Source organism: Panonychus citri, unplaced genomic scaffold (genome assembly GCF_014898815.1).
Source record: "Panonychus citri isolate SS breed McGregor unplaced genomic scaffold, ASM1489881v1 Contig00001, whole genome shotgun sequence".
Classification (NCBI taxonomy): Eukaryota; Metazoa; Arthropoda; class Arachnida; order Trombidiformes; family Tetranychidae; genus Panonychus; species Panonychus citri.
The window spans coordinates 268,929-288,387 of record NW_026515406.1 but is presented as its reverse complement, the minus strand read 5'-3'; the positions used below and the strand labels follow the sequence as shown (position 1 = coordinate 288,387).

The 19,459-nt window shown below is 32.9% G+C and overlaps 3 protein-coding genes across 3 annotated transcripts; 2 read left to right on the top strand and 1 right to left on the bottom strand.

The window, feature by feature from the left end:
- The first annotated feature begins 6 nt into the window (after window positions 1-6).
- LOC128386359 (sphingomyelin synthase-related protein 1-like) lies at window positions 7-4,143 on the top strand. Its single transcript, XM_053345392.1, has 4 exons — window positions 7-710; window positions 1,266-1,383; window positions 1,541-1,691; window positions 2,610-4,143. Exons 1-4 carry the CDS (start codon window positions 166-168, stop codon window positions 2,939-2,941), a joined length of 1,146 nt encoding a protein of 381 aa, XP_053201367.1. The 5' UTR covers window positions 7-165; the 3' UTR covers window positions 2,942-4,143.
- A 618-nt stretch (window positions 4,144-4,761) lies between these two features.
- On the top strand, window positions 4,762-8,423 carry LOC128386350 (ATP-binding cassette sub-family G member 1-like). The gene has a single exon (XM_053345381.1). It carries the CDS (start codon window positions 5,581-5,583, stop codon window positions 8,398-8,400), a length of 2,820 nt encoding a protein of 939 aa, XP_053201356.1. The 5' UTR covers window positions 4,762-5,580; the 3' UTR covers window positions 8,401-8,423.
- A 32-nt stretch (window positions 8,424-8,455) lies between these two features.
- LOC128397135 (uncharacterized) lies at window positions 8,456-13,017 on the bottom strand. Its single transcript, XM_053357816.1, has 2 exons — window positions 11,954-13,017; window positions 8,456-11,897 (listed from the first exon to the last, which is right to left on the bottom strand). Exons 1-2 carry the CDS (start codon window positions 13,015-13,017, stop codon window positions 9,863-9,865), a joined length of 3,099 nt encoding a protein of 1,032 aa, XP_053213791.1. The 3' UTR covers window positions 8,456-9,862.
- Between the last annotated feature and the right edge of the window lie 6,442 nt (window positions 13,018-19,459).

Genomic DNA, 19,459 nt, shown 5'->3' with positions numbered 1-19,459 from the left:
TTTTTTTTATTTTCTTTTTTTCAATTTAACTTGATCGTTGTTGTTAATCCAATTCGTTTGTTATGTTTAATTTAATTTATTTGATTTATGTTCCATCAAGAAAAAAGGGGATAAGTTAAATTTTGTTAATTATAATCTTTGGAAAACAATTGTAACCTTGAGCCAATGGCTTTCTCATTAGTAACGTATCATTATCATCACCATCACCACCATCATCATCATCATGGTAATAATAACAATCATGAACCTCTCAATTCACATAATCTCAAAGGAAGTGATGTTTCTGATGCCTTATCGTCAAACTCAGCTGATTCATCTGAAGATACATGTTATTCATCATCAGATGAAGAAGGTAACAGTAAAACCAATACCACTACCACCTCAACAACAACAACATCAACAACTAATCATAAATCAACAACTTTACGAAGTGAATCTCGGTCTGGTGGTTCGTCAATCCATAAAACAGCCAAACCCGAAGCTTGGAAAGCTCTTGTAGCAATGGTCTACTTTTTTCTGGTCACATGGATAACAGCTTTTGTCATGGTTATCGTTCATGATAGAGTTCCCGATATGCAAACTTATCCACCTTTGCCCGATATTTTTCTCGATAACGTACCTTTAATCCCATGGGCTTTCCAAATGTGTGAATTATGTGGTGTTGCTTTGTTTCTCATCTGGTCCTCAATTCTAATCTTCCACAAACACAGGTAATCTTTCATGATTTCTATTATCAAGAAAGAAAAACATTCAACGATAATGAACAAAAGAAACTTCGGTTCTCAATTCCAAGGTGTAAAAATTTCTCCTTCAAGTCAATCAAGTTTTTTTTTGTTCCATTAAGAGAATTTAGAGTTTTCTCTTTTTTTTATTTTTGCTTTCTCTTTCTCGTTCTCTCTTTGTTTTATTCTGTTTATTTTATTTCTTTTTTAGAAAATAATAGCAATTCTAAATATTTTGACTCTTTAGTTTGTTTTACCGATTAAATTGGAATTGAGATTATATTTTTATCTTTGGCACAGTTTAGAGTCAATCTCTGAATATCTTTTATTTTCAACTTTCTAATTCAACAATAAGTAAACAAAGTGAATGATCAATTTACCAATTCAATTTAGAGATTTAATTGTCTCACCGAATTTATTTCCTAATCTTATTGTTTTGAATTTCACTTTCACCACCTTCCTTCAATTACTATCATTTACTTAACTTTTATTTCCTTTAATTTCTATTCTAATTCTTTATTCGATCTTTTGAAACTTGAATAGGTTTATTCTATTGCGACGGATGTTCTCACTTTTTGGATCAGTATTTCTACTTCGATGTGTGACCATGCTTATAACCTCACTTTCTGTCCCTGGTCGACATCTTAAATGTACTGCTCGTGTAAGTAATGGTTAACCATTCCAACCAACCATGTCACCTTTTAATTAGCTCAATCAAATCATTTGACTTTCATGAAACAAATTCTGATTGATCACCAGGGAAAATTAACTGATTCGCAATTCTAATTTTTTTTCTTTCTTTCTAATAACCATTACAGCCCTACGGAAGTTGGATTGAGAGGTTACATCAAGCATACTTAATATGGGCCGGTGGAGGAATGTCCATCAAGGGCGTCCGAACTTGTGGTGATTATATGTTCAGTGGACACACAGTTACCTTGACATTGCTCAATTTTTTCATCACTGAATGTACGTAATCGCCAATCAATCAAAATCAACTATCCATGTATCCGATTTAATTGATTTTCCATCAAATTGGATCTTATCCTATGGAGTTTTATTTTTACATTCAATTTTGGAAATAGTTTTTCTCTCTAATCATTGACAATAGAGCAATTTGATAATTTTATCATTTACCCAATAACGAGAGATGATTAAGTTGACTTAATTGCAAATTATAAGGCTTAGGTTAAAACTCAAAATGGTTTAGCAAATGTCAATTGATTGTTGGTATTAATTTAAAATGTGCTTTTTATGGACGTGAAAAAATTTACTTTCCGGTTTTTTATTTTAATCACAATTTAAATTTCTGAATGACAATTATTTCTCATAAAATTACAGCAATTATGTTAATAAATTGTTACAAGTTGATCTCATTTATGGGTTAATTGTGTTTTCCGTTGAAAGGTAAACATTTTGTTTAATTGCGTCTACCTCATTGTAGACTAACACAAAAACAAAAAGACCAACAACAATTTAAATCATCAGCACTTATCATCTAGAACAACCAGTTAATCAATACAGGTAATCATAAGGTTACCATTGATTATTTATTTAATTTACATTATGGTTGAAATAACAATCACTTCACAAATAACTAATGAAGTATAAATTTTGTCATTGAAAAAAAAACCAACAAAAGCTCTTGGTGATTTAATCTAAATCAGATAATTTCTCAACAACAATTAAACAACAGAAACAGCAGTTACCTTGTGCCTAAGCTTTTTCAATAAATTGCTCGATTGATGATTAATAATTTTTCCATCATCAAACAATATGATTAGTTATCATATTCTCAATCCAAAGTAAATTACTAAGATAATTAACCAGATGTTGATTGATTACTAATAATTTTGTTCTATTTAATTTTTTCCACTCTTCAAACAGATACTCCTCCTCGAATGTACTACATTCACACATTATCCTGGGTTCTGAATCTGTTTGGTGTTTTCTTCATACTCGCAGCCCATGAACATTATTCCATCGACGTTTTCATCGCTTTCTACATTTCAACAAGACTTTTCCTCTATTACCACACTCTTGCCAATAATCGAGCTCTCTACCAGCGAGATCGTAAACGAACTCGAATATGGTTTCCACTTTTCTATTTCTTTGAGTCCCGTGTCAACGGAATTGTACCTAATCACTTCGAACAACCATTTCGATTGGAATCGATTAGAAATTGGTTTCAAAAGATGCGAAAATCTAAGGAATCATAATCAATTCTTCAATCAAAAGCCAAGCAATTAACGAACAATCTTCTTACTTTATCATCTTTTCATCATTTCCACCAACAAGGTCAATACGGTCAAGAAACTTCACCTTAACAATTAAGAAAGCAAAGGACAAATTCAAACATTTTTTTGCTAAAACTTCTAACAATCAATCAGTAGATTGAATTTTTGTAAAAACAATTAACTCTCACCCTGTGTTTGCATGATATTATCAAGATAATGTCATTTTTAAATAATAATCAATTTTTGTCATCCATTTTCAAGCAATTACTTGATTATTATCTAAAAATGTTCAATTATATTGACCATTGCATTTTTGAGTTAATTGTTTCAAAATGATTATTACAAAGTTTATTTTTCGTTTAATAGCTAATTATGATCAACGAGATTAATCTCAACCTAACCTTCATCTCGCTAATCATATTTATATTTTTTTCTGTGTTTATTTCTCTGATTTCAAAATGTCTTCCTTTTCAATTGTTTAGTTAATTGTTAATCTCATTTTTAGAATAAGATAAAATTACTATTAATTGTGATTTAATCTTTTCTAATTAATGATTCACCTTTACAGTCTACCATTTGTTTCTTATGTAGTTCGATTACATGTATTTTCTTTCCTATGTAAAAAAACTAACTTATTTTGACGTGTTAATCACCAGAAACTTCAAAACAATTAACTTTTTCAATTGCAATCAGCGAACGAGAACAAAAAAAAACAACGAGACAATTTAATCTGATTACGAAAAACAAAAGGATTTCCATGTCAAACTATTCTAATACATTTCATTTTCTGTGTAAATTGTTAACTAATCATGTATCATATGAAAAAAACATGATACTGTATTTAATTGTAATTACTATCAACTAATTGCCGGTTAATTTTATTGTCATATCTTTGAATGGACACAAAAAACATAATTCAAACAAAATCAGTCTTCGTAAGTTTAATCAACTACTTATTGTCATCAGAAGCTCATAACAATTATAATATTGATTCTGTATTGATTAAGATTATAATCTAATCAACTATTAATGTAAAATCTTGATTATATTTATCCGTTGATCCTAAATTGTAATTATAATGTTATGAAAATCAATTTCAAATTGGAAACTCATGTAACCTGAAGCAGCAACAATTTAAATCGCAACAATCCTAATTGTTACAAATAAAAAACTCGAACAACGAAGTGTAATTGTTAACATTGAAACTAAATTTAAATTAAATTCACTGGGAGACAAATTTTGACACCCAATTATTAATATTAGCGAATTGGTAACAATCAATTGACTTTGTTAACAAGATAATTTGAATTCGCAATGGTACAGTTAATTGTTAACAATTAACCAGCAAATAATTGCTAAAGAATAGTGAAGAAATGTTCATGGTTAGTTAATTGTTTCTTCCTTTACTTTCTTTTTTTTTTGATTATCTTGATAATCTTTTATTAGAAATTAGTTACAATCAAAGTAAATTACCACTAATCCATTAAAAGTTAACCACTGATCCAACACAATGATAAGTTAACAATTTGTTATATGAATTAGTTAATCATCTCACTAGAAAATAGATTCAAATGATTATCATGGTTCAGGGAATCCACTGAATCCATGAAAACAAAGACAAGATTGAGAGACAAGAAAAGGAACACCAAGAACAACAATAATCTTAAAATCTCAGAATGCATCAGAATTAAGGTGAAATAATAGGCAAGAGAGAGAGAGAGAGAGAGAGAGAGAGAGAGAGTTCTGAACAAAAGAATCGAACTGAGAGTTTACAAAGATTGTTCAGCCTCAACGAAAATCTCAAGATCATCTCATGTTTTCATAAGAATCAAGAGAGATAAAAATTTCCAAGAATCTGAATAACATGACAAGGTACAAGAACGACAAGAATAATAACAATTAGAGTTAATTGTAATTCGTATATGCACAAATTTCGTTGTGAGAGCAAGTCCTTTTTTTTCCGGTTCGAGTTTTCAGCTTGAAGAAACACTGAAAACTTTTCAAGCTCACGAACAAAATATCAACCATTTTCATCCAAGGAAATAGGAAGGAAATCTCACCCTTCGTCATCATGAATTCAACTCCCACTTTCTCTTTCTCTTCTTAAAAATCATATTACAACCTGAGAAAACCTTGTTCTCCAGGTAACAATTGATTAGAACAATTTTTTTTCTCTCAACTTATTCACTTTTGTTTGAACGGACAACAAGCGATAAACAGAGAGTAAGAGAAAAAAAAATAGAAAAAAGTGAAAAAAAGTTTCGATTTTGAACCTTAGCTCCTTTTTTGTGAACACTCGCTGGACATCGTGAAGCCAAATCATCGTTTTAATATGTTAACGTTAAAAATCAATGTGATTCTTGATCGGACAATCAACTAATTGCTACCATTGTGTTAAAAAGTGAAAAGTGATTTACAATTTTTCGGATAATTGTGCAAATTAAGTTTCTCTTTGTGATAAATTGGATAATCATAATTTTCTTACCTTGTCATTTGCTTTAACTCATATTCTTGACCATCGATTGACCACTAATTATTTTGGAAAAATTTTCGTTTCTCTCTCGTTTATTGGATTGATTGTTTTCTGTGCACAAAACAAATTAACTCATTAATTGTTCATAATGAGACAAAGTAGTCGTTCACTGGCTTCCAATGTATCTCGAGGCAGTAATGGTAATCTCACTCATGTACCTAACGGGATGATGGGTAGTGGAGGTGGTGGTGGTGTTGGTGTTAATCGTAACAATCAACACCATAGTTCAAATGGTTTACATGGTATCGATAATGTTTGTCTTAATATTGATTCGTATTTAGATGATCTAGATCAAAATATGGATCCAATTAACGTGAATAAAGGTTCACCTACAGGCTCATCGATGATACGACCTTCCGTTACCTCGAATAGTTTACCATCAACATCAACCGATTATAAGAACTGGTCAATGGTCAGTAAATCATCAATTCGTCGTCTTTCCCTTGAACAACAAGATATCGTTAAGGAAAAACCAACTGAACCTTCAGACGCTTTTCTTGCCTTTCCTTTTGAATATTCATCCCATTCAACCAATTCAATTGTCCGACTTGTTTGGCGTAATTTAACTTACACTTCACCGAAAGCACCGAAAAAACCCCCGACCACACCAACGGGCACCAGTTCTATGGGTCCAATTATACGTCGAGTTATTTTAGATAAACAAAACGGTGAAATTACCGGTGGAACCCTGACCGCAATCATTGGCCCTTCGGGTGCAGGTAAATCAACATTACTTGAAAGTTTAGCTGGTCGACGGACTAAAGGTCTTAAAGGTTCAATCATGGTTACCTATGATCGCGATTACCTTGAGACAAGTGAAGAAAGTAGGTCAATTAAGATCTCTTTCATTGGTCAAAAGGATCAGCTAATTGGTGAGCTAACGGTCCGAGAGACTCTTATGTTTGCCTCAAGGTTAAAAAATTACAAACGAATTCGTAACTCATATTATCATCCAAGGTTAGTTAACTCCGTTTTAAAGGCACTTACCCTTGAAGGATGTGCTGAGGTCAGGGTTGGCCGTATCTCGGGAGGCCAATTGAAACGGGTAACCTTTGCAATTGAGTTAATCTCAGGTCCAGATATACTTATGTTGGATGAGCCAACCTCCGGTTTAGATTCATCGTCAACCTATTCTTGTATCTCCCTGTTAAGACAATTAACCGATCTCCGTCATAACGGTAATTATTATAAACCACCGGCCATTATTTGCTCCATTCATCAACCCTCGGCAAGAGTGTTAAACATTTTCCACCAAATGTATGTCCTCTCCTCCGATGGTCGGTGTCTCTACCAGGGTTCACCCACTTCACTGTTATCTCATCTTTCCCGTCACGATTTAACTTGTCCTCAGTTTCACAATCCAGCAGATTTTATCATTGAAGTTGCATCAGGTGATTATGGCCTTGAGCCGATCAATAAATTGGCCCTTTACGAGTCAACCAAACAGATGACATTGATTAACGATGAGAAAACAATGTATCTCTCTTGTCGTAAATTAATTGTTCCCGGTTCTCGATCGGGAGTTGATTCGGACACAATGATGGTTGATGATCAAATGGACCCGATGAACAATGGCCTGGGAATGATTACCGTCTCACCAAACGAGAAAAGGGTAAAAGTTACTCGAATTGTTGATAAAATGAAGCAGCAAAATTTTCCCGTTTTCTCTCATTTTATTATTCTACTCACTCGAACTTATTTAACAACAATTCGCGATCCAAAGTTGACCTGGTTTCGTATCGGTCAAGCAATTTTCATCGGTCTTCTTATGTCTTATCTGTACGATTATCCAATCGGTGAAGCTGATGGTTGTTTCCCCGCCAGTGTTAATACTGGTAATGGAGGTCTATCCCTAGTCTCTAACAATTTAACTTCAACGGAATTGTCAAGCTTAAGTGCTAATCTAATTAACAAAAGTCCTGGGGCCGTTTTAGCAGCGACTCAGGATAATGTGGCTTTCATTTTTTTCATCACTCTGTTTACCGTTATGGCCTGTATGATGCCGACGGTGTTGACCTTTCCCGCTGAGGTTGCAGTTCACATTCAAGAGCGTAACAATGGCTGGTACTCATGTTGGACCTACTATTGGACCAAAATAATCGCCGACACACCTTACCAAATCGTGATAACAACACTTTTCTGTTCAATTGTCTATCCAATGACGGGACAAATTTGGGACCATTGGAGGTTCGCTTTGTTTATATTCATCTCTATTCTGATTTCCAATATCGCACAAACGGTTGGAATGCTTTTCGGTACAATTTATGTTCGAAGTGTTCAAAACGCCGTTTTCATGGCTCCACTTTCAATGGCACCCGTTTTCCTTTTAAGCGGCTTCTTTGGTAAAATATCTAAGGTACCGTTGGCCCTTAAACCGATAGCAACCATTTCCTATGTTCGTTATGCTTTCGAAGCGTTTCTCATTGTTCTTTATGGTTACGATCGGTGTCCACCTCTAAATCTAACAATGGCTAATCTAAATTCATCGCCATCTTCATCATCCTCTTCCTCGGCATCTCCCTCTTACTCCCTATCATATGCTGCTCAAGACCTTCACTTTTCAACTGAACTTCCTCCAACCGATTACGAAGATGAAAACATCTCAAGTTCACCCGATTACCCTGGTGACCCTGAATCGTCAACCGGAACTTCATCCTATTTATATGATAGTTTACCCAAAATTTGGTCTGGATTTTACAATCCACTTGATTATTTAAGACTCGCCGCTGAGTTACCTTCATCTTCATCATCGCCCGATCAGGTGACATCTTCATCTTTGATTCTTAATCATTTCTCCCTGAAAGATGATTACCTTTGGCAGAATATTGCAATTCTAATTGCAAGTTTAACTCTTCTTCGTCTTCTAGCTTATTTCATCTTAATGTATAAAACAAATGAGAGAAGATAATTAACTAAATCAACTCTCTCAATGGAAACAAACACTCAACAGAACAGACAATTAACTAATTATCAGATGAAGAGACAAACAATTGAAAATGAACAAAAAAACTCCAATAGTTTCAATTTGTGAATGGAAACAAATTCAATTTCAATCAATGTAACAATCAAATTGTAAAGGGAATAATCAATCAATATAATCATCGTAACCATCGGTTGCAACAATTAAAAACTATTTTTTGGTAAACCAAATTTAGTAAATCAAATTTAATTGTTGATTGTGTTTCCTATTTTCTTAGCATAATTAATATTCAAATTTTATTATTATTATTATTTTAAAAGTGTATTATTATTATTATTATTTTAATGACAATGAAAAAAAAGAGACCAACAATCAACTAATTCACTGACAAGAAAAATTAAATCACAATTTCCCCTCGGGTTGATAATCAACGGTAACTGAATCAATCTAAATCAACATTGTAGTTTAACACTTAATCTTTGCTGTCCAATTAACAACACCGACAACAATTTAATTATTGTACCAATTGAAGCACGAAGGTTGAGAAATAAGAATCATATTTAATTTAATTGTTGACCAAACTGTTAACAACATGGAAGTGAAAATGTCCCAACAATTTAGTTTGTTTCTTTTTCGTCAAAAAAAAAGGAAAAGCCAAAAAATTAGAATCAAATTAATCAACAATTAAAGGTTCGAAGAGGAAACCCAAAGAAGGAACAATTTAACCAAGGCCTTACAACGATTCACTGATTTTTACCTGACAATTTATTAACTAACCTTGTAATTAGACAACAGCAACAACAATAAGAGCAACAACTAAATTTAACTAATCACAAATTCGGGTTTTTTGTTGTTCAACAATTTACACGATTAATTTTTCACAAATCGTAACAATTACCGGCTAATCATTTAACCTTCATCATCTTCACTGATTTTGTGTTTTTTTCACAATTAGTTCAATTCACAAGTTAATTAGCATCTTAATTGTAGTAAAATTGGAAACAAAAAGTCAAATCAAAGTGATTTTAATTTTCTAATTAGATTGTAATATATGCATCCAATGTTTTAATTACTGGATAATTCTTGCATCCTAATTATGCATTGACAATAGTTTATTATGTTTAGTAAAGTGTCAACAATTAAAATTAAAAGATCAACAATCTAATCAAATTAAACCTTTAATTGTCCTTTCAATTTTAATCATCTCAACTTTTATAAGGTGAGTAACATAATCATGATCCTGATCACCCAACCATGATTAAAGATTTAATTATTATCAGACAATTTAACTCGCAACCGTTATAATTATTACGAACTTAAATAATAATTAAAGTTTAATTGTCTCTTTATTTTTAAGCTTCAACAGCGGCCTCAGGGGAGGCTTCGATGAATTGGAATTCATCGTTTCCGGCAGTGACAACCGTACAAGGGGAGGGGAGATTGGATAGGATTACAGGAATAAAACAAAAGAATTTCTTATTGCCCCTGAGGCCGATATTACAATATTAACTGCTAATATAAAATCATCAACATTTGATAGATTAATTTTGAAATTTCTTGTAAATTTATAATTAGTGTCTTGTTCTATTAGCGCTGCATTTAAAGTTTCCGAACAGGTGAACGGGTGATGTCTTTGATCGTTGGGACAGCAATTGAAATTGTTGAGGTTAACTGTCTTCTTGGATAAAATGTTCATCAATTGGCAATAGTGTGTTTGTCCTAAATAACCATATTCATTCGTATAACACTCGATGTTGTTCATGATTGTAGCAATGACATCGTTTTCATCTCGCAACCATTTGCAAATTCTTGCTCTGATCTCAAGTCTAATTTCTTCTTTCCATCTCTTGGTCGACAGCCATCCAATTATTTGCTTTGTTATTCTTCTTGGGGTGAATTTGTATTTAATATAATTGCCGTAGGTCCATCGCAAATTTTTCTTCCCATACTTGTTGATTATCGCAAATGCATCGTTAACATAGGTCGATTTTGAATTGATTGATAATTGCAACTTTTCTGGTAATATTAAAACATGATCTTCCTCTTCCTCCTTCATGAATACCAATTGAGCTTGAATCATTATCAGGTAATTGTCCCATTCAGATTTCAATGTATATTCAAATGCATTCATGTTGAATGAACCAACTCCAACGAACAAGCTGTCTCCTTCAGTGAAATATTCCAATGATTGGGTGATTTCCATTGTGATGAACTTTTCTATTATTTTTTTTCTGATTTTGGATGATATCTGTTCCGGTGGGTTCAGTGATTCGAAGGTGTATTCATCACGAATATTAGTTTCTTTACCATTTCCATAGATTAGTGATTCCATCCACAGTTTTTCCAATAAATGATCAATATTATAATAATTCCAAATAAATGAACCGGACGTTGAGCTTCTTTCTAACAGTGACAATGTTGAATCCATAAGGTGAAACAATTTAATAAATTTGCTTGGAACTGTCAGGAAAATTGAGTATCCAATCAGTCTTAATTTCGGGTAAACAATATTGCTTATTATAAGACGTTTCGTTTTCATTGGCAGCATTGATAAGGTTTTTGGTTTGCACCTAAATGATGCTAACAATTCAGATCTCATCTCCATCATAGTTTGTTTAATTTGTTTAACATCAAATGGAATCAGGAACCTAAAACCCAAAAACTTCATGAGATGAAATTTCTTGCAAAAGTTTTGCGTTTTTTCCAAATTCAAGGTTAGATTAATTTCCTTCAGGTGATTTTCGACATCTGCAATTACACTTTTTTCATCATCATTTGGGTCCAAATAAACAATCAAATCATCGGCATAAGCTTGAATATTGATTTTTCTTTTCCTCAGAGCTCGAATCTGTGAATCCAATGCCAGTATATATAATAATGGGCCCGAAGATGATCCCTGTGGTGTCCCAACACTTTCTTCACAAAATTGAGGCTTCTTGTCTTTGATTATTTTTGTCCACCTCCGAGAGCAAAATGAGCCGATAATATTCGCCAATGGTGAGTCTCTTTCCTCTATTCTCGGTATTAATTTGATCATCGACACTCGATCAAATGCTGCCGTTACGTCCAATAATAATAGTTTAACCTCCTGCCAGTCGTGTTGAAAGGTCATTTGCAGAATCAAATCCTCTCGACTTGTATTTCTTTTAAACGCAAACTGAGTATTTTCCAATATAAATTCGTCACAAATGTCCAATAACCGATAACTGATTATTTTGTCGACTGATTTGAATAAATAATTCGGCGACTTCACCATTCTGACTTTATTTGAATGGGATTTCGGTACCATACCTGCTCCTGAGATTCTCATACACTCGGGTATATATGAGAGCTCAAATATTATCTCCAAGATTCGTCTTATGATAACTATATTCTTTTTAAAGAATTTTTCCCACGTTCGTTTGGTGAATCCATCAGAATTGAGAGATGATTTGAATCTTTTACCTCTTGGCACAGCCTTTCCCATTCTTCCTCTTGTAAATTTCCTTTTACGAAAATTGCTCGATTATCATTGAATATCGGTCTGTTAACGGTGAATGACTTTAACTGCTGAGAAATTGAATCTTTATAAATTCCATCATATTCACTTTCACTCAATACATAGACATGATTATCTTTTCTGATTGTATCAATCAGACGCCAGAAACTTTTGGATTTAAGACCCTTGATGTCGAGGTTGTCAAATTTTCTTCTCAACTCAGACTTCTCTTCGATGTCTACTGTTTTAATTTTTCTCCTGTAACCTCTCGTAGTGAATTTCGCAGATTGATTGTACCATTTTCCATTGCGAATTGGAAAATTGATAATGTCCTGAATTACTTGAATCAGCTGTGAACCAACGGTCAAATTTCCATCATGATATTCAACCATATCACTTGACAGTTTATACTTCTTCAATCTGATAACCCACTGGTCTCTAATTTTTTCTCCTTCTCCTGCTAAAACCACCATTTGAAGTTGATTGTGATCTGAGTTCGTTTTGTTGATCATTGCTTCAAGAAGAAGCCAATTTTCTGAGTAGAGTTGACAGTCAATGAATGTCCTCAGAGTTCCAGTTTGAAACGTGTAATTGTCCTCTACTGGTTGATGAGCTGATTTCAGAAACTCTTTGAATGTATTCTCACAATATTTATTCCATATTGGTTTCCTTGGAGACCATAGTGAACACTCAGCATTCATATCACCACAAATGATCACTGGGCCAGTAATTGTCTCCAATACTTTTCCCAGTTCACAGAAAAAACGATCCTTTGTACTTTGGTGTCTGTAAGTTGATATCAGGTAGAATTGTCTATTTCTTATTATTAATTTTATACCGACCGTGTTTTCCATGTTTATATTCATGTTCTTCCAGAGAAATCTCTTCGGTATAACCCAACATGAGTGTTTGTTGAATATCACACTTCTTTCATTAACCTCAATGATGTTACTCTTGATCTCAATACCACTTTCAATTTCATCAGCTTTTTCGTTCATTTTAGCGGCCAACCAAACTGGGGAAACTTCATTTATCGATATTAAGGTGTCACTATGAATTGGATCATTAACTAGAATATCCAATTTGTCATAAGATTTAGCGGTGTTCCAATGTAAAATTTTTAACATGATTATTCAAAAGAACTAGAAAAAGTAAGTTTGCAATGCAAAAAGAACCCCAGACCCATCTGGTTTACATTATTTAACTAAGAGCGGTAATAGCAAATAAATTTAATTTTAAACAAAATCATTTATTCATTACAATTTAAAATAGACGAAATCCAGACAGGCAAACAATGCTTACAATTAACTTTCTGTTGAAAGTTATTCCAGATACTGATTATTGCGAAAACATCTAACCTCCGAATAGAAAGATTTAGTTGTCATCTCAATTACCGCTTGGTCAATATCATTAGCCACAAGTGATCCTAAGTCATTTACTAATCCAGTTAAGATGATACTTTATTGTTCATATTGTGACCTTTTCCTTTCCGTTCAGGAAATAATTGAATGGAAAGGCGATGAATTCTGTCCGGGAATGGACTGATTATCATCTTATCCGAATTGCTAATTCTTTGATTCCTCTAATATTTCACCTTAATGGACTTGATTTCTCTGGTTATCAACTTAATTTATTTCACGTCTTGGATCAACAATTGGTTGTTCTTAGTCTTTGATATTGATCAATTAGAAAATGAATTGCGACAATTTAATTATCAAGAACAAACTATTCAAGATCTCGATGAGAAAACTGTTCAATGTCCAACTCAAAGTAACCCAACTTAAAACTCGAAGTCTTTGGTTGTATCTTTTTACATTTTATTCATTTTGAATATTAATGTAAATTCCAATTGATTTCTATGTTCAATCTTTTCACACCGATATTCATTTTTGAATATTAATGTAAATTCTAATTGATTTCTATGTTCAATCTTTTCACACTGATATTCATTTTTGAATATTAATGTAAATTCTAATTGATTTCTATGTTCAATCTTTAATCATTAATATTCATTTTTGAATATTAATGTAAATTCCAATTGATTTCTATGTTCAATCTTTAATCATTAATATTCATTTTTGAATATTAATGTAAATTCAATTGATTTCTATGTTCAATCTTTAATCATTAATATTCATTTTTGAATATTAATGTAAATTACAATTGATTTCTATGTTCAATCTTTTCACACCGATATTCATTTTTGAATATTAATGTAAATTCTAATTGATTTCTATGTTCAATCTTTTTACATTGATATTCATTTTTGAATATCAATGTAAATTACAATTGATTTCTATGTTCAATCTTTAATCATTAATATTCATTTTTGAATATTAATGTAAATTCTAATTGATTTCTATGTTCAATCTTTTTACATTGATATTCATTTTTGAAACAGTGTATTATTGTTATAACTAATGTGCTTTTGTTAATGTGCTTTTGTTTTTAGCTGAGCTATGTGAATGGCGGGGTTTGAAATAAGTTTTTGATTTTATTGGAAAAATTTAAATTTGAACATCAAATCAGTTAAGAGCCAAATGAGATTGCTGTTAGACAGCTAATTTAGAATGAAATTATTTGGAGAGTTATCCGGATGTTAGTTAAAAGGAAAGTGATGCAATTTAACAAATAGTATGAAATTATTAATAAATGTTAGTATGAGAAAATAAAATGTTTCATCAAATGATTAATTAGAGATTCAAATTCAAGCAGATTAGTTGATTATCAATAAATATAAATGTCCATTCTTCCAATTGTTGAATTAATACTCATGATTAATCCCTCATTATCCAATTGTATTCATAATTGACCAATTGAATTGCGTTTTTTAATCTTCGCTGGTACTCAGGGCATTCCCAGTCGAATGGTGTATGATTTTCTTCTCGATTTTTTCTCTTACAAACATCACAGCGATGAGCATTACTATTGAATCGAACACCACAAGTTTTTCCATCATGAGAGCCAGTACAATATTGGCACAGTGCTTGATTTTTACACATTTTAGCTGAATGTTCATATGAAAAACATCTATGGCAAAATCTCACATGAAAAAAATCTGTAACCGATATTTGTTTAAAATTGAAGAAAAATTTTCCTCTCCTTTCCTGAATAAAATCTCTTATTCGAGGTGTTATATTTATAACAACATCCGTTTTGTTGATTGTTCTCATGTTAAATTTTGTGACAAAGGACCAATTTCCTTTGCCACCAGCTCCATTTTGAATCATGATCTGATCTACCAGTGTGACCGCTTCAGCATCTGTTTCAATGTTTAATGGCAATTTGTTCAGTTTGACCTTGGGATCGTAGCAACCAGGATTTTTGATGACAATATCTTTATTCCATCTCGAGAGTGTCGATCGTGCTAATTGTAAGTCATGTAAATCAGAACAAATTACTCTGATGGCATCTTTACCCTTGATAATTCGAGCTGGAAATGCTTCAAGGGCATTAGATCGTAACGCTTGAGATATTTCTTGCCATAATTTTAGAGGCGGAATATTAGGATGAGTAACCACAATTAGAGGTTCCATTAAAGATGATGACCATGGTCGCCATGATGTTGGTATCGGTTTATCTTCCACTCGGTGGAAAACTTTCTTGATTTTTCTCACATTATCCAATCGAACCTTGATGTTTTCTGAGTATAAATCAACTGATCCAAATTTCCTTTTCAACTGTTTGTTTTCTCCTGACGTTTCATCTTCTTGATAATCTCCCGATTCTTCCTCCATTTCTTCTTCATCCATTTTCTCAATGAGCGTTACCATTTTATTTATTACTTGTTCTTCTTCAACCATGTCGTCACTTTTTCCAGCAACTGGATTGGGATTTTCTTTTGTTTCGGGATTGTTTACAACTGGAATAACTGTCTCTTCTTCTATTATAATTGGGTTTTTTATGTTTAAAGATTCACCTTCTTTAACCGAAGTTGATGCTGTTGAACTTGCGTAGCTTGCATTTGATTTGCCCTCTCTTGATAAGATAGCAGGTATGCAAATAGTCATTTCCTTAGGTATTGATTGAATCATAACTTTCTCTTCATCAGTGAGATTCAATGTGTCTACACTTTCCTTGGCGTAGGTTACGATGTGACTCATTTTCTGTAAAACTGTTTTCTTTACTGAGATTACACCTTTTTCTTGTTCATTAAACACGATTACGATATTACTAATAAGGTCAAGCAAATCCTTTGGAATGGCTGCAATCGAGCTTGTCCAGTCTTTCCTTGTCGGAATCTTAAGATTTATTTTCTCACAAACTTATCAATATCAAAATTATCCATTTCTAACAAGTCAACAGAAAAGAAAATAAATTGAAAAATTAAAAAATTAAATGTAAGTATTTACTCCCAAAGGGAAATTTTAAATTTTGAACTAAACGTTCTATATTGTTAACGGAAAAAGATGAAGAGCAACGTGGCTCAGTCTTTTTATATATTTTTTGTGTTATTTTTTATTCTTTAACTTTCTTACCTTTTTTTAGGGTATTTCTACGACCTTGTTATTCAATTTTAGAGCACTTAATATAATTAACTATTATTATTTTCACGAAATAAAACAAAAAAATTCAGGGTACACAGGTAAACACGTTTCCCTCTCTTTACTTTTAAGCTTCAACAGCGGCCTCAGGGGAGGCTTCGATGAATTGGAATTCATCGTTTCCGGCAGTGACAACCGTACAAGGGGAGGGGAGATTGGATAGGATTACAGGAATAAAACAAAGGAATTTCTTATTGCCCCTGAGGCCGATATTACAATATTAACTGCTAATATAAAATCATCAATATTTGATAGATTAATTTTGAAATTTCTTGTAAATTTATAATTAGTGTCTTGTTCTATTAGCGCTGCATTTAAAGTTTCCGAACAGGTGAACGGGTGATGTCTTTGATCGTTGGGACAGCAATTGAAATTGTTGAGGTTAACTGTCTTCTTGGATAAAATGTTCATCAATTGGCAATAGTGTGTTTGTCCTAAATAACCATATTCATTCGTATAACACTCGATGTTGTTCATGATTGTAGCAATGACATCGTTTTCATCTCGCAACCATTTGCAAATTCTTGCTCTGATCTCAAGTCTAATTTCTTCTTTCCATCTCTTGGTCGACAGCCATCCAATTATTTGCTTTGTTATTCTTCTTGGGGTGAATTTGTATTCAATATAATTGCCGTAGGTCCATCGCAAATTTTTCTTCCCATACTTGTTGATTATCGCAAATGCATCGTTAACATAGGTCGATTTTGAATTGATTGATAATTGCAACTTTTCTGGTAATATTAAAACATGATCTTCCTCCTCCTCCTTCATGAACACCAATTGAGCCCGAATCACTATCAGGCAATTGTCCCATTCAGACCTCAATGTACACCCAAATGCACTCATGTTGAATGAACCAACTCCAACGAACAAGCCGTCTCCTTCAGTGAAATATTCCAATGATTGGGCGACCCCCATTGTGATGAACCCCTCTATTATTTTTTTTGATTTTGGATATCTGTTCGGTGAGTTCAGCGATTCGAAGGCGTATTCATCACGAATATTAGTTTTACCATTTCCATGATGTTGGCATCGTTCTATCTTCCTCGGTGGAACACCCTCTTGACCTCTCTCACATTATCCAATCGAACCTTGATGTTTTCTGAGTATAAATCAACTGATCCAAATTTCCCTTTCAACTGTTTGTTTTCTCCTGACGTTTCATCTTCTTGATAATCTCCCGATTCTTCCTCAATTTCTTCTTCATCCATTTTCTCAATGAGCGTTACCATTTTATTTATTACTTGTTCTTCAACCATGTCGTCACTTTTTCCAGCGACTGGATTGGGATTTTCTTTTGTTTCGGGATTGTTTACAACTGGAATAACTGTCTCTTCTTCTATTATAATTGGGTTTTTTATGTTTAAAGATTCACCTTCTTTAACCGAAGTTGATGCTGTTGAACTTGCGTAGCTTGCATTTGATTTGCCCTCTCTTGATAAGATAGCAGGTATGCAAATAGTCATTTCCTTCGGTATTGATTGAATCATAACTTTCTCTTCATCAGTGAGATTCAATGTGTCTACACTTTCCTTGGCGTAGGTTACGATGTGACTCATTTTCTGTAAAACTGTTTTCTTTACTGAGATTACACCTTTTTCTTGTTCATTAAACACGATTACGATATTACTAATAAGGTCAAGCAAATCCTTTACTGGAATGGCTGCAATCGAGCTTGTCCAGTCTTTCCTTGTCGGAATCTTAAGATTTATTTTCTCACAAACTTATCAATATCAAAATTATCCATTTCTAACAAGTCAGAAAAGAAAATAAATTGAAAATTAAAAATTAAATAAGTATTTACTCCCAAGGAAATTTTAAATTTTGAACTAAACGTTCTATATTGTTAACGGAAAAGATGAAAACAACGTGGCTCAGTCTTTTATATATTTTTTGTGTTATTTTTTATTCTTTAACTTTCTTACCTTTTTTTAGGGTATTTCTACGACCTTGTTATTCAATTTTAGAGCACTTAATATAATTAACTATTATTATTTTCACGAAATAAAACAAAAAAATTCAGGGTACACAGGTAAACACGTTTCCCTCTCTTTACTTTTAAGCTTCAACAGCGGCCTCAGGGGAGGCTTCGATGAATTGGAATTCATCGTTTCCGGCAGTGACAACCGTACAAGGGGAGGGGAGATTGGATAGGATTACAGGAATAAAACAAAGGAATTTCTTATTGCCCCTGAGGCCGATATTACAATATTAACTGCTAATATAAAATCATCAATATTTGATAGATTAATTTTGAAATTTCTTGTAAATTTATAATTAGTGTCTTGTTCTATTAGCGCTGCATTTAAAGTTTCCGAACAGGTGAACGGGTGATGTCTTTGATCGTTGGGACAGCAATTGAAATTGTTGAGGTTAACTGTCTTCTTGGATAAAATGTTCATCAATTGGCAATAGTGTGTTTGTCCTAAATAACCATATTCATTCGTATAACACTCGATGTTGTTCATGATTGTAGCAATGACATCGTTTTCATCTCGCAACCATTTGCAAATTCTTGCTCTGATCTCAAGTCTAATTTCTTTCCATCTCTTGGTCGACAGCCATCCAATTATTTGCTTTGTTATTCTTCTTGGGGTGAATTTGTATTCAATATAATTGCCGTAGGTCCATCGCAAATTTTTCTTCCCATACTTGTTGATTATCGCAAATGCATCGTTAACATAGGTCGATTTTGAATTGATTGATAATTGCAACTTTTCTGGTAATATTAAAACATGATCTTCCTCCTCCTCCTTCATGAACACCAATTGAGCCCGAATCACTATCAGGCAATTGTCCCATTCAGACCTCAATGTACACCCAAATGCACTCATGTTGAATGAACCAACTCCAACGAACAAGCCGTCTCCTTCAGTGAAATATTCCAATGATTGGGCGACCCCCATTGTGATGAACCCCTCTATTATTTTTTTTTGATTTTGGGTGATATCTGTTCCGGTGAGTTCAGCGATTCGAAGGCGTATTCATCACGAATATTAGTTTCCTTACCATTTCCATGATGTTG